Source organism: Mandrillus leucophaeus, unplaced genomic scaffold (genome assembly GCF_000951045.1).
Source record: "Mandrillus leucophaeus isolate KB7577 unplaced genomic scaffold, Mleu.le_1.0 Scaffold105, whole genome shotgun sequence".
NCBI lineage: Eukaryota > Metazoa > Chordata > Mammalia > Primates > Cercopithecidae > Mandrillus > Mandrillus leucophaeus.
The window spans coordinates 900049-915142 of record NW_012098654.1 but is presented as its reverse complement, the minus strand read 5'-3'; the positions used below and the strand labels follow the sequence as shown (position 1 = coordinate 915142).

The 15094-nt window shown below is 57.6% G+C and overlaps 1 protein-coding gene across 1 annotated transcript in view; it reads right to left on the bottom strand.

Moving 5' to 3' along the window:
- Nucleotides 1-15094, bottom strand: part of ESPN (espin) — a 49454-nt gene that overhangs the window by 32573 nt on the left and 1787 nt on the right. The window contains exons 2-3 of the mRNA XM_011981594.1: nt 15044-15091; nt 11862-12055 (exon numbers count right to left, since the gene is read on the bottom strand). Coding sequence (XP_011836984.1) covers nt 11862-12055; nt 15044-15091 — 242 coding nt within the window. The remainder of the gene's footprint in view (nt 1-11861; nt 12056-15043; nt 15092-15094) is intronic.

Here is a 15094-nt window from a genome sequence, read left to right as displayed (position 1 = left end):
CACAGAATGAGCCCTCAGTAAGTGCTGGAGCTCGTCACCATTATTATTAGTATTTGCATCTGCACTCATGCGCCCCATTATGGAGTCAGAGCCTCCAGCTTGGAATACCCCAGAACCTGGGGCAGATATGCTGATGGGCTGGGTGGGAGGGGGTCCTGGCTGAACATCCCCTTCCACCTTGGCCTGAGGGCAAGAAGAACACTGGGCATTCTCACAGTCACTGGGGAGTATTACAAAGATATGGATGAGCATAAGGACCCAAATGAAATTCCCATCACACACCTGGAATCAAGCACCTTGGGAGGCCAAAGCAGGAGGACTGCCTGAGCCTAGGAGTTCGAGACCAGCCTGGGCAACATAGAGAGACCCCCCCCCCCATCTCTACAAACAAAACAAAAATTAGCCAGGTGCGTTGGTGAACAGCTGTAGTCCCAGCCGCTCAGGAGGCTAAGGAGGGAGGATGACTTGAGTCCAGGGAGTTGAGGCTGCAGTGAACTGTGATCACACCACTGCACTCCAGCCTGGGTGTCAGAGCAAGACCCTGCCTCTAAAATACATAAACAAATAAATAAGAACAGAAACAAAATTCCCATCACTGGAGAGAGGAATTAATAAAAGTAATAGTAGTAAATAATAATAATAATAGTGATAGCAGCCACCATTTACTGAATGATTACTCTGTCTCAAGCACTGTGATGAGTATAACACACACGTTCTCTCAGCTGGTCCTTGTAACAACCCTACAGGACAGGTGTTAGCATTGTTATCCTGGTACAGATGAAGAAACTGAGGCACAGAGAGCTAAGATCACTCTATGAGAAAGAGGCAGAGCCCCGATCTGAGGCTGTGTCTGATGCAGAGCCTGCTTCCGACTCCAAATGTGCCACGTCTGCACCCCTTCTGCTCTTGGTTGGTCTGTCCCACTGCCTCCCTCCCTTCCACCGCACAGACCACTGCCCTTCCCTGCAGGCCTCCCTGTTGGGAACTCAGGAACACTCTGCCAGCTACTGGGGCACAGTCACAGGAGGACCTGCAGGGAGGGCCCCGGCTTCGCTAAAGGAGGACCTGGCTCGAGTCCTGTGCCTTTGAGCTGTGCCACAGTCTTGCTTCTTGTCTCTTTGTGTTCCCAAACCCATCCATGAAATGGGGGCAAAAGTCGTCATCCTGACCTTGTGCGGAGCGCCTGAGAAGTGCTTGCAGAGCCCTGAGCACGGGCCTGGTGCCTGGCGCACAGCCATTGCTGAACTTTATGATCCTTCCCTGTGCCTGGGAGGACCAGCCACCAGGAGGGCCCATGACTGGCCTCGCGTGTCCAGGTCCTGCCAAGTACGGGCCAGGCTGGGCATCATTTCTGCTGTGGGGAACACTACCTAGAGGGGAGAGGAGGGGTCTTGGGGGAGACCTCTGCCTCCCAGACCCCTGCCAGCTCTAGCCCCGACCACGGTGACAGCTGCAGAAAAGTGCTCCCAGACCAAGCGCTTGCTCTTTGCCCTGGCTTTGACCCAAACACTCTTTGTAGGTCAGAGGCTCCCTGGTGATGATCATATAAATCATGATTTGTTTTCTTTCTCCTGGGAACAAAGATGCTATGGATGAACTGTAACTATTCATCAAGTCACCTCTGATTACACAAAAGAAACATGGGTCGCCCGCGCGGGCTGTGGGAATCTCCGGCGGAGACTGGTGCCAGCTGACTGCCAACGCCGCCACACGGAGTGAGCTGCCCATGGAGCCAGACTCAGGCTGAAGAATGATTCCCGCGTCCCTCCCCACTGCCAGCAATGCCTCCCCAGAGGGAGGCCAGGAAGACGCTGTCCCTCCGAGATCGGTCCAGTTGCGGCCTATGACTGCTTTGAATTGAAATTCACCGAGCCTTTGGTGGCTCTACGGCTTTTGGCGTCCTCCAGTCACACTTCCTGGCCTATGTTAAAAGATTCCTGGCTGGGCCCGGTGGCTCACGCCTGTAATCCCAACACCTTGGGAGGCCAAGGCAGGTGGATCACAAGGTCAGGAGATCGAGATCATCCTGGCTAACACGGTGAAACCCCGTCTCTACTAAAAAATACAAAAAATTAGCCAGGCGTGGTGGCGGGTGCCTGTAGTCCCAGCTGCTTGGGAGGCTGAGGCAGGAGAATGGTGTGAACCTGGGAAGCAGAGCTTGCAGTGAGCCAGGATCATACCACTGCACTCCAGCCTGGGTGACAGAGTGAGACTCCGTCTCAAAAAAAAAAGAGTCCCAAGTAGGCCTGGTCCAGGGAGGAAATGCAGCCCTGATTTGAGAAGGGTTCTACACCCCAGCCTATCAGCTAGCATGGAAGAGTTCCAGAAGCCTAAAGTTACCTGCAACTCTCCCAGCCTCCCAGCTCTTCCTTCTGGCCCATAATTAGGCCAAATTTGATCCCACTGGAGGCCTCTACACGTCCCTACATCACTGTCAGTTCCGTCATGGCAGGGCTGCGAGGCCGACCCTCTTTTCATTAGGGTCTCAGCTCTCCTCTCCTCAAAGACACCTGGCTTCCCTGACCCCTCAACTTAAAGAACCATCCCCTTCACTTCCTACCAAACTGCCCATCTCCCTATATAGCACTTGTCACTCCTGAATTATCTTGTTCTCCTATTCCTCAGACCCATACACACGTGGACAGTAGAATGTGTGGCTGACGTGATGATGGGCCGGGCAGTTGGGTGCACCCAGTTGCTGTTTGTTGAATGAATAAATGTGAGAAGGGACATCCAGGCCAGGAGTAGGGGATGTCTCTTCACTCATGGCCTCAGCCTGGTAGGGCAGGTTAGGTCCACTTGCCAGACAGGCTTGGGAATGGCCATAGGGGAGTTTTGTCTAGGGTCACATGCAATGAGCTGTAGGCAGAGCGGACAAGTCCCTGGGATTCCACACCCCACTCATTCAGCAGACGTTTACTGGAGTCAGGCTCTGGGCATACAGAGCCGGGAAGACAAGGCCCCTGGCCTCATCAGTCAGGGAGAGATGGGATGAAAACACACATCTGTCTGTGTGATGCAGGGCCTGGCTGGAAATCCAGGCATGCAGGGAGTGAAGAGACGGAATGTGGCTCAGGGGCTTCCCTAGGGATTAGCTTTCGGCTGTCACACAGGATGCACACAGAACGCAAAGCCAAGCAACCACAGGGCGGCCGGGAGGCCGGGTGCAGTGGCTCACACCTGTAATCCCAACACTTTGGGAGGCCGAGGCAGGCGGATCACCTGAGTTCAGGAGTTCGAGACCAGCCTGGTCAACGTGGTGAAACCCCATCTCTACTAACAATACAAAAATTAGCTGGGCATGGTGCCACGCACCTATAATCCTGGCTACTTGGGAGGCTAAGGCAGGAGAATCACTTGAACCTGGGAGGTGGAGGTTGCAGTGAACCACGCCACTGTACTCCAGCCTGGGCGACAGAGTGAGGCTCAAGTCTCAAAAAAAAGGGCAGCAGGAAACAAGGCCAGCGGAAGAGTGAGTGGGCATCGTGGGCATGGGTGATAATTTCAGCGAGGCTCAAGGTTGGCCTTGCTGAGGTGGGGTCTGAGCAAAGACTTGGAGGAGGGCAGGGAGCAGGCGGGGATCAGCCTCTGTGAAGGCAGGGGCGCTGGTCTGTTGGAGGGGACCCCAGCCCGGAGGAGGGACGGCCTCTGGGCCATTATAAGGAAGTGAGCAGCCTTCCCTGTCAGTGGCCAGAAGCCTGTGATGGGACTTACTCTTTTTTTTTTTTTTTTTGAAACAGTCTTGCTCTGTTGCTCAGGCTGAAATGCAGTGGCGCAATTTCGGCTCACTGCAACCTCTACCTCCCAGGTTCAAGTGATTCTCATGCCTCAGCCTTCCAAGTAGCTGGGACTACAGGTGGGAGCCACCACACCCGGCCAACTTTTTTCCCCACTGAGATGGAGTCTTGCTCCGTCGCCCAGGCTGAGTGCAGTGGTGCGATCTTGGTTCACTGCAACCTCCACCTTCTGGGTTCAAGCAATTCTCCTGCCTCAGCCTCCCAAGTAGCTGGGATTACAGACGCCCACCACCATGCCCAGCTAATTTTTGTATTTTTTGGTAGATACGGGGTTTCACCATATTGGCTGGGCCGGTCTCAAATACCTGACCTCGGGATCCACCCGCCTCAGCTTCCCAAAGTGCTAGGATTACAGGCATGGGCCACCACACCCGGCTGGGACTTGCATTGTCTTTTCTTTTCTTTCTTTCTTTTTTTTTTTTTTTTGAGATGGAGTCTCGGTCTGTTGCCCAGGCTGTGCAGTGGTGCGATCTCGGCTCACTGCAAGCTCCGCCTCCCAGGTTCACGCCATTCTCCTGCCTCAGCCTCCTGAGCAGCTGGGACTACAGGCACCCACCACCACGCCTGGCTAATTTTTTGTATTTTTTAGTAGAGACGGGTTTTCACCGTGTTAGCCAGGATGGTCTCGATCCGCCTTCCAGGTTCCAGCGATTCCCCTGCTTCAGCCTCCGGAGTAGCTGGGACTATAGGCACGTGCCACCACACCCAGCTAATTTTTGTATTTTTTAGTAGAGACGGGGTTTCTCCATATTGGCCAGGCTGGTCTTGAACTCCTGACCTCGTGTTCTGTCTGTTTCAGCCTCCCAAAGTGCTGGGATTACAGGTGTGAGCCACCGCACCCAGCAGGACTTGTGTTTTCAAAGGCTGCGGGTGGAGATGGACGGGCGAAGGCCCGGGCCTTTTAGGCTTACTGGCTCCCCTTTTAGGCTCCCCTTTTCCCTTCCTTAGTGCACAACCTCACAGAGCCTGGCTGCTGCCATGGCCCATCTGAACCCAAGAGGTTCAGGTAGCCCCCACGTGGGGCAGAAAGGGGGTTTCTCAGAAGCCCTGGAACGCCCCAGCAGTGCGCTGCTTACAGAGCCCCAGGGCCCAAGGCTCAGCTCGTTATGGCAGGGCTGCGAGGCCGACCCTCTTTTCATTAGGGTCTCAGCTCTCCTCTCCTCAAAGACACCTGGCTTCCCTGACCCCTCAACTTAAAGAACCATCCCCTTCACTTCCTACCAAACTGCCCATCTCCCTATATAGCACTTGTCACTCCTGAATTATCTTGTTCTCCTATTCCTCAGACCCATACACACGTGGACAGTAGAATGTGTGGCTGACGTGATGATGGGCCGGGCAGTTGGGTGCACCCAGTTGCTGTTTGTTGAATGAATAAATGTGAGAAGGGACATCCAGGCCAGGAGTAGGGGATGTCTCTTCACTCATGGCCTCAGCCTGGTAGGGCAGGTTAGGTCCACTTGCCAGACAGGCTTGGGAATGGCCATAGGGGAGTTTTGTCTAGGGTCACATGCAATGAGCTGTAGGCAGAGCGGACAAGTCCCTGGGATTCCACACCCCACTCATTCAGCAGACGTTTACTGGAGTCAGGCTCTGGGCATACAGAGCCGGGAAGACAAGGCCCCTGGCCTCATCAGTCAGGGAGAGATGGGATGAAAACACACATCTGTCTGTGTGATGCAGGGCCTGGCTGGAAATCCAGGCATGCAGGGAGTGAAGAGACGGAATGTGGCTCAGGGGCTTCCCTAGGGATTAGCTTTCGGCTGTCACACAGGATGCACACAGAACGCAAAGCCAAGCAACCACAGGGCGGCCGGGAGGCCGGGTGCAGTGGCTCACACCTGTAATCCCAACACTTTGGGAGGCCGAGGCAGGCGGATCACCTGAGTTCAGGAGTTCGAGACCAGCCTGGTCAACGTGGTGAAACCCCATCTCTACTAACAATACAAAAATTAGCTGGGCATGGTGCCACGCACCTATAATCCTGGCTACTTGGGAGGCTAAGGCAGGAGAATCACTTGAACCTGGGAGGTGGAGGTTGCAGTGAACCACGCCACTGTACTCCAGCCTGGGCGACAGAGTGAGGCTCAAGTCTCAAAAAAAAGGGCAGCAGGAAACAAGGCCAGCGGAAGAGTGAGTGGGCATCGTGGGCATGGGTGATAATTTCAGCGAGGCTCAAGGTTGGCCTTGCTGAGGTGGGGTCTGAGCAAAGACTTGGAGGAGGGCAGGGAGCAGGCGGGGATCAGCCTCTGTGAAGGCAGGGGCGCTGGTCTGTTGGAGGGGACCCCAGCCCGGAGGAGGGACGGCCTCTGGGCCATTATAAGGAAGTGAGCAGCCTTCCCTGTCAGTGGCCAGAAGCCTGTGATGGGACTTACTCTTTTTTTTTTTTTTTTTGAAACAGTCTTGCTCTGTTGCTCAGGCTGAAATGCAGTGGCGCAATTTCGGCTCACTGCAACCTCTACCTCCCAGGTTCAAGTGATTCTCATGCCTCAGCCTTCCAAGTAGCTGGGACTACAGGTGGGAGCCACCACACCCGGCCAACTTTTTTCCCCACTGAGATGGAGTCTTGCTCCGTCGCCCAGGCTGAGTGCAGTGGTGCGATCTTGGTTCACTGCAACCTCCACCTTCTGGGTTCAAGCAATTCTCCTGCCTCAGCCTCCCAAGTAGCTGGGATTACAGACGCCCACCACCATGCCCAGCTAATTTTTGTATTTTTTGGTAGATACGGGGTTTCACCATATTGGCTGGGCCGGTCTCAAATACCTGACCTCGGGATCCACCCGCCTCAGCTTCCCAAAGTGCTAGGATTACAGGCATGGGCCACCACACCCGGCTGGGACTTGCATTGTCTTTTCTTTTCTTTCTTTCTTTTTTTTTTTTTTTTGAGATGGAGTCTCGGTCTGTTGCCCAGGCTGTGCAGTGGTGCGATCTCGGCTCACTGCAAGCTCCGCCTCCCAGGTTCACGCCATTCTCCTGCCTCAGCCTCCTGAGCAGCTGGGACTACAGGCACCCACCACCACGCCTGGCTAATTTTTTGTATTTTTTAGTAGAGACGGGTTTTCACCGTGTTAGCCAGGATGGTCTCGATCCGCCTTCCAGGTTCCAGCGATTCCCCTGCTTCAGCCTCCGGAGTAGCTGGGACTATAGGCACGTGCCACCACACCCAGCTAATTTTTGTATTTTTTAGTAGAGACGGGGTTTCTCCATATTGGCCAGGCTGGTCTTGAACTCCTGACCTCGTGTTCTGTCTGTTTCAGCCTCCCAAAGTGCTGGGATTACAGGTGTGAGCCACCGCACCCAGCAGGACTTGTGTTTTCAAAGGCTGCGGGTGGAGATGGACGGGCGAAGGCCCGGGCCTTTTAGGCTTACTGGCTCCCCTTTTAGGCTCCCCTTTTCCCTTCCTTAGTGCACAACCTCACAGAGCCTGGCTGCTGCCATGGCCCATCTGAACCCAAGAGGTTCAGGTAGCCCCCACGTGGGGCAGAAAGGGGGTTTCTCAGAAGCCCTGGAACGCCCCAGCAGTGCGCTGCTTACAGAGCCCCAGGGCCCAAGGCTCAGCTCTCCCCCTTGGAAGGGTAGGGCAGGCACACTAGCCCTGGTTAGACAACAGCTGGGACCAGGAGCTGCTGGTGGAGACATGAGATGGTCTCCTGCTGTGAGGGGCTTCTCCGGACTCCACCAGGTCCTTCCTTTCTCAGAGCCTCCACCTGGGTCAGGAGGTCAAGGACGGCAGCCACCTCCTCAGTGTGGACACAGGCCCCGCCCCCACACCCTGCTACCGGCTGAACTGACAGACACCGTGGGTAGAGCTGGGGCTGGTGATTAAAAAGGAACAAGCCCCCACGGCCTGTGCCAGAGTCAGGGGCCTAGTGCAGAAAAGGACCACCCCAGGCAGAGCCTCCAGCCTTCTAAGGGGGAGAGTTGAGCCCTGGGCCCTGGGGCTGTCTAAGCTGAGAGCTGCTGGGGCTTCCTAAGAAACCCCCTTTCTGTCCCAGGTCAGGGCTTCCTGAACCCCTGGGCCGTGGGAGCAGCTAGGCTCTGTGAAGCTTTGCACAAAGGAAGGGAAAAGGGGAAGTCTCCAGTGGACTTGAAAGGCCCTGAGTGATTAGGACCTGGACCAGGAGTGGGAGAGAGACCCAGAGAGGAGGTACAGCCAGCTCAAGGCCACACAGCAAGCCAGGGGTGACCACAGCTGGTGGATCAGCCTCTCTGAAACACCATTTCTGTACCTGTCAGCTCCACGAGGTGGGGACACTTGTCTGGTTCACCAGCATATCACTGGCATTTCGAATATTGCCTGGCACATAGAAGATGCTCAATAAGCCTTAGTTGAATGAGTCCATCTGTAAAATGGGCTGACTGCAGAGCTACTGCTAGGGGTGGTTGTGTGGCTCAGATGACATGGGGTGTTGCCAGACTCCTAGAAGATACTCAGCACCAGATTCTTTTTCTTTTCTTTCCTTCCTTTCTTTTGTTCATTCCTTTTTTTTTTTTTTTTTTAAACCAGAGTCTTGCTCTGTTGCCCAGGCTGGAGTGCAATAGCATGATCTGGGCTCATTGCAACCTCCGCCTCCCTGGTTCAAGCGATCCTCCTGCCTCAGCCTTCCAAGTAGCTGGGATTACAGGCATGTGCCACCTATACAGGCATAGTCTGGCCACACGCCCAGCTGATTTTTGTATTTTTGGTGGAGACGGGGTTTCACCATGTTGGTCAGGCTGGTCTTGAACTCTTGACCTCAGGTGATCCACCCGCCTCAGCCTCCCAATGTGCTGGGCTTACAGGCGTAAGCCACCGTACCCAGCCCCAGGTACTTTCCAATCCCACTCCAGTCTAGTCTGGTTGGGGTAGGGGAGGCTTTGGGGGAAGGAGACACCTGCTGAAGTTGATAAAATCTCTGGGCTAACTGGTTTTCCCGCTTGCTGTGACTGGCAGCACCCAGGAGCCCAGGGGAAGAGCCTGGAGCCTCCTCACTGCCCAGCCTGGAAGCTCAAGCCTCAGGGTCCCAGCTGAGCCCAGGCTCCCCGACCCCCACAGCCCCGCCCAGCTGCTCAGGCCCTGGGGCAGCCAGAAGCAGGTGTGAGGGGGTCAGAGTAAGCTCCTGGGCTCCAGGACCCTCCTGGGAGGGTGGCCACCAGCCTTGGGGACACCTGCTCCTCGCCCCTCCTCACTCTGCCCTGATTGGGGGTCTGGACCCTCAATCCGCCCCTTCATCAGCCACTAGAGCTCCTGCCAGGAGGGTCAACCCTCCCAACTCAATCTCCCCGAGACCCAGGGCCTGGGACTTGCCCAGCCCGGCTCCTGCCAGCCCCATGTCTCCCAACTGAGAGATCCCTTTACTTTTTCTTTTTTTTTTTTCCCCTCGAGATGGAGTTTCACTCTTGTTGCCCGGGCTGGAGTGCAATGGCACGATCTTGGCTCACTGCAACCTCCATCTGCCAGGTTCAAGCGATTCTCCTGCCTCGGCCTCCTGAGTAGCTGGGATTACAGGCATGTGCCACCACGCCCGGCTAATTTTGTATGAGAGATCCCTTTTCTACAAGGGCCCAGAGGGAGGGTCCCATGTGGCAGCAGCCCCTGAGGTCATTGGGACAAGTCCTCTGCTTCTGGGAAGACTTGGCCCCATGAACGGGATAGACAGGGAGGTGTGGGGGATGTGCAGGGCATTCCTTCTATTATAACACCCCAAGGTGTAGCCCTGGAATTAGCTGAGCTTTCCCGAGGCTGTCCAGCCTTCCAGCCCCTCTGCAGTGTGTCACTTCCATTTCCCATGGTCACCCACAGCCTCCCTGGGCAGGATCGAGTTTCCCACCAGCAGGTCCGGGAGGCCTTCCTCCCTCAGCACTCACCCACACGCCAGCGAGAGAGCTGAGCCTTGTGAATAATTCACAGCCATTCACAGCAGGCCGCAGAGGCTCACAAGAGCATGAAGCTGGGCCACCTGGGTCCCTTGATTGCGCCCTGTGGCCTGGGGCAGCTCAAGCCTCTGCCCTCCCCAGCTCCCAGCCTTCATATCCACAGCCTTCGTGAGCAGGAATCCTACTCCCAAGGTAGGAGGTTAAGTGGGTACACCAGCCCCCAACCCCAGTTCCCAGCTGCCCCTCCTGCATGAGCCCAGCCTGGCAACCACACAAAGACACCTTCTTATCAGCCGAGTCACACGCCGCTGTGGGAAACGGAGCCCAAGCCCTCTGTCCACCTCCCTGAGATTCATGGTGACTCCTGGGGGGCTGGCGGCTCATCAGTCCAGGCCATCTGGCCACTGGGTCAGCACCAGCGCCCAATCACACGCAGCAGCTGGCATGGTCTGGAAGGGGATCAGGGTCCCCCAGCCCCGGAGCCCTGGAGGGCGTTCCACAGCATAGCCAGTCTTCCTAACACCTGGGATCCCAGCCCACGGAGGGATCGTGGCTCATCCTAGACCTGGCTTCTCAGTGAGGAAGGCTCGGACTGGCGGTCCTCACCAGCGCTTGCAGAAGGCGGGCTCAGCGTCTTCCAGTTCACACTTGGGCCTTATTGGTCCCTCCATCAGGGGTACCTGCCCCTCTCAAGACCTGTCCTTCTCCTCTGCTTGAAGTGAGGGGGTGGGACAGGTGCATCAGAATCACCGCTGTGAGGATGGGGACATGTCCCAGGTGTGGCTCCTAGGCCCCAACATGGAGAGTCTAACTCAGGAATCTGGGACAGCCTCCAAGAGGTGCTGACAGGAGCCAGTTGGAACCCTCTACTCAAGGGTCCCTGGGGCCCTCCTGCTTTAAATCCCACTGACTTTGACATGATCCAAACCCTAGTTTGTTTGGAAGCAGTGAATTCATACCAAAGCGGCCACCAAGAAGGCCTGGCAGGGCTGGTGGTGAAGCGCCCCCTCCCGGGGGCAGCACCTGTTGGGTCTCCCACTGACCAAACCATGGAGCCCCTTCTTAGTAAGGATGGAACCAGGCCCAGCTCCCCTGTCCTGGGCCAAGGGGACCACTGGAGGCCGGCCTGGTGGGTGCTAGGGCTACCCTACATCCACGCCAGTGTGCCTGGGCCCAAGAGGCTGCAGCTGCTGTAGCCACCTTGCCACATGGTCATATGGCCAGAACTGGCCTTCAGCCTGCTCCCTGGTGGCCAGGGGCCCTGCAGGCACACCCAGAAACTGACCAGTGGTGGGGACAGGCCAGACCCTCTCACCTCGTAGCTGCTGTCGTCCTGAGGCTGGGTCCACATTCACATTTACATCTCAGGCTCCCACTTAGACTAACGAGGGTTAACCGTCATAGCACCCCATTCCCCATTCAGACCCCTGTGGCATCTGGCACCCTACCCTCTCAGACAGGGCCTGCGCAGCTTTCCCCAGGATGCCTGCCTCTCCAGGTGCACCTAAGACCTGAGTCCCTCCCTCCCTCCCCCAGACTCACACGTGCCCCCTGCTCTGTACGACCCCCCACCCCACCCAGGGGAGCTCCCAGCCCACTCCCCAGGAGGTTTAGGAGCCCCATGCTTCCCTTGATAGTGGGAATGGGCTGAGGGGCCACAGGAGATAACAAGTTGCTCTCTGGATGGCCTCCAGCCAGGGGTTCTGGGGCCAGGAGGTGGGGTGGGGGTCTGGGAGGGGTCTTTCTCCTTTAACTGCTTGAGTAACTGATGGGGTTCCCTTTCCGCCTGTTTGACTAGGGCCTAGGAGGCGCTCCTGCCCTTGCTGCTCCCCACTCCGTCCTGAACAGTCTTGCAAATGAACACAGCCTAAGCTAGAGACAGCCTCTGCTGCAGAAGCAGCCCAAGGGGAACAGGTGACCTTGGCCTGCGTGCCCAGCCTCCCAGGCCCAGCTGCGTGCGGCTGGGAAGCTGAGGATGCTGGGAGCACCTGCTTACAGGGCTCTGGGGACAGCCCCAGAAAGGGTTTTCCAGGAGGGGAAAATTTCATGTTGAGTGGAAGCCATTTCTCTGGCCTGGCCCTCTGGCCCCAGGATGGCCACTGGAGGGATCATTGTCCTGGAGTGTCAGAGAGGCGTGGAAAATCCCAGGCATCCCCCAAAGCCCTGGCCCAGCCCACCCAGAGTACCCCTTAAGAGGGGTGATCTTACTCAGGGTAGTGCCCGACGAGAAGCCTCAGGGAGGGGAAGTCTCCTTTGGCGGCAGCGTAGTGGATAGGCAGGGCACCCATGTCTGTGGCCGCGGTGGGGTCCCCACCGCCATGATGCAAGAGCCAGTTTACCACCTCGGGGTGGCCGAAGCGGGCAGCCAGATGCAAGACTGTGGCACCAGAATTGTCTTTGTCCTGTGGGAGGAGAGCCAGTTCAATTCCTAAAGCCTGTTGCTGCCCCGCCCCTGGCTTGGGCCACTCCCAGACACCCACAGGCCTGGAGGGTGGTTCTGTGCTCCCTGTCTTCCCTGGAGGGATTGGCCAGGCCTCATCAGCAATGTTTTTTTTTTTTTTTTAGGTCATGTGGATCCTGGGTTTGAGTTCTGCTTCTGTCCTTGGGCAACTAATTGGCCCTCTCTGAACCATAGCCAATAGGCAGCAGCACCATGCAGGGCTTTCAGAGGCCTGCAGGTCCTGACTGCGAGCTGCCTACACAACAAGTACCTGGTTGTCACGGTAGGAGACTGGCTCCAGGCCCAGAACCACAGCCCTGACTCCCAGGGGCTCAGGGAGTGCCTGAAGGAGTGACAGAGGGTTACTGGGCGGAGCAGGGCCAGGAAGGGGGGCTGTGGGGCTGTACCAAGCTAGCACCAGGACTGGGGGGCACCCCCTGCATCCAACACTTGCCCTCTCTCTCTCCACCCTTCCTAGGTGTCACGTGGGAACAGAGACCTCCGCCTTAGTGCGCCTCGCCTCCGGCAACCCAACTTCAGTGCAGAAACCTGCGCCCCTCCCCCAGTAGACTCGCCAGCGCGCAGCCATAGGAGCAGCCTGTGTTCTTGCCCCTGTGGAGGTGGAAGTTGCTAGGTACTGGTGGGTGGGTCCGGGGCAGTCAGCCAGGGGTGCTAGGTGCAGGCTAGTGGTGGCCCCTGGGAGGGCTTGGACCAAACTCCCCCCAGGGGCCTCAGAGCGGGTGCGGCCAGGGGCCTGGGCCCAGAACTGCTGAATGTGTCATCAGTGGACACCCCACTGTGTGTGTCTGCTGAGAAAGGGGCTGGAGGGGAGTGCTTACGGGACCTGTGCTGGGAGGAGAATCCCCAGGAACATCTAGACACAGAGGCTGCTGCACTTGGCAGAGTGGGCACTGGTTTGGGAACAGAACAACCTCCCAGCACCAAGCACATAGGACGACAGAGGGGTAGGCAAGGCCGCGGCTGCAGGAGGCAGTGCGCGAACTTCACTAGGATCAGGAAGCAAAGCCTCTCTGCCCCGCCTTGCCCAGAGACAGGGCACTGTGGTTACAGACTGGCAGAGGCAGCAGGAGCTGGCGAGAGACCCCAGGCCTCAGGAAGCCGAATCACAGTGGGAAGAGAAGCTCTGAGGCTCCTGCGAGAAATGCAAGGAAAAGAGGTCACGGAGGGAGCTGGGGTCCCTGGGGCCACTGGTAGGGTCTTCAGGCAGCCTGCAGGGTGGGGGCAATGGCCTGGCGGTCCTGCTAAGGAGGCAGGAAGACGGGGCAGAGAATGTCATGGCCCACAGGAAGCTGAGGGCAACACCGAGGCCCCTCCTGTGTGCTAGAAAGCTGAGAGTGGGGGGACCAGAGAGTGGTTCAGTGTGTCCCCTCTGAGCCCGAAGGTCGGGGCTGGCTAGCAGGCACCCGGGCAGAACCATGGTGAAATGTGACCTGAGCCCCAGCTCCTGAGAAAGGCGCTCCCTTCCTACTGGCCTTGGGGACTGTGGGTCTGAGGCTCCAGGGGTCCCACTGGCTCTGGGCCTGTCAGTGGTGAAAACTGTAAGGAGAGGGCCACAGACCTCTGGGCTCTGGCCTGTGCCTGTCCAGGCTGTCCAGCTGTCCAGGCCCCAGGAGCCTCATGTACGGTGGACCACACCCTAAAGCAGCTTATCTCTCTGGGCTGGGCAAGCCCAAGGATCCAGGTCATCCCCCACACACTTTCTCCCCCCGCACCCAAGCCTGCCCGGCCCAGAGGGCAGGAGACCTGATAAGCTGGGCCCAAGGCCACCTGTTCCTCCCAGTTCCTCTGCACTGGCCAGGGCTGGACACTGGATCAGGGAGGCATGCCACCGCGCAAAAGAGTGGCCATGGGCCACGTGACCAGGAAGCCCTGGTAATGAGGCCCACTGAGAGATACCAGGTGGGCCATCTCCCAAGAAGGGTGGGAAGGGGGGCCTGCTATCTGAGGGCAGAAGGTGGGGGTGGCCTGGCGATCTTTGGGGCATAGTAAGCCGGTTTAGAGTTACCCTGACTCCTCTCCTTCCATCTCCAGGTCACCCGGTGGTCTAAGTGGAAAATTAGTTCTGGTTCCTCCCTCCTGTGGCTACCCCCTCAACCAGAATTTCATCCAAATCCCTAACCTTGGCTACGATACTGTCTGGCCTGGCCCTGGCAGCTTTGCCCCTCCTCACCCACTCTGAACACGCTGCCTGCGGCTGGCCCTCCAACAGGACAGGAGCATGCACGCCTCAGGGATCTGCACTTCTTGTTCCCTGTGCCTGGAACTGTCCCACCGCTGCCTGGCTGGCTACCTGCTTCTCAGCAGCCAGGACTGCCCTTGGAGGTCACTGCTCAGAGTGACCAGGTGGGGTCTGGAGGCAGCAAGAATCAGCCTGGGTTGGAGAAGCAGCTGACAACTGGGAGCCTTGACAGCACTGATGTCCTGGGGTCAGCCTGGGTTATGGGCAGACCACCGTCTACCACAGCCCATCACCCTTCCCCCACATCCTGGCTGGGACACCTGTATCTCAGCCTGGGGTGGGCTGTGGGACTTTGCCCAGCCTCCTTTCAGATCCGGTCCTGGAGGGCATGGGCGTCTGACTCTGCTGCCCAGGCCTCATGTCCCCACCCACTCCCAGGACTACAGGATCAGTGCTTTGTTTCTCCCGGTACATACTAGTAAGCACCAGCCCCACGGAGACCCCTCCCTTCTGGCTCCCATCACCCAGGTGCGCTTCCAGGGAGGCCCCAGGCTCGCCAGGGCATCTGCCCGCGTACTGGCAAGTCAGGGAGCCCACTCACCTGAGGGCCTCTGGAAGGAGCTCCGTGCAGGGCTCAGCTGGGCCAGGAGGTGCCAAACCCCACCCATTCTTGAGCCCCGGGGGACTCTGGGCCAGGACCCTCTCCGTAGGAGGAAGCCGCAGCGCCCCTGGCGAACCGCGCGGACCCACCTGCACTCTGCAGCCACCCTGCGACAGCAGCCACTGCAGGCAGGCGAGCTG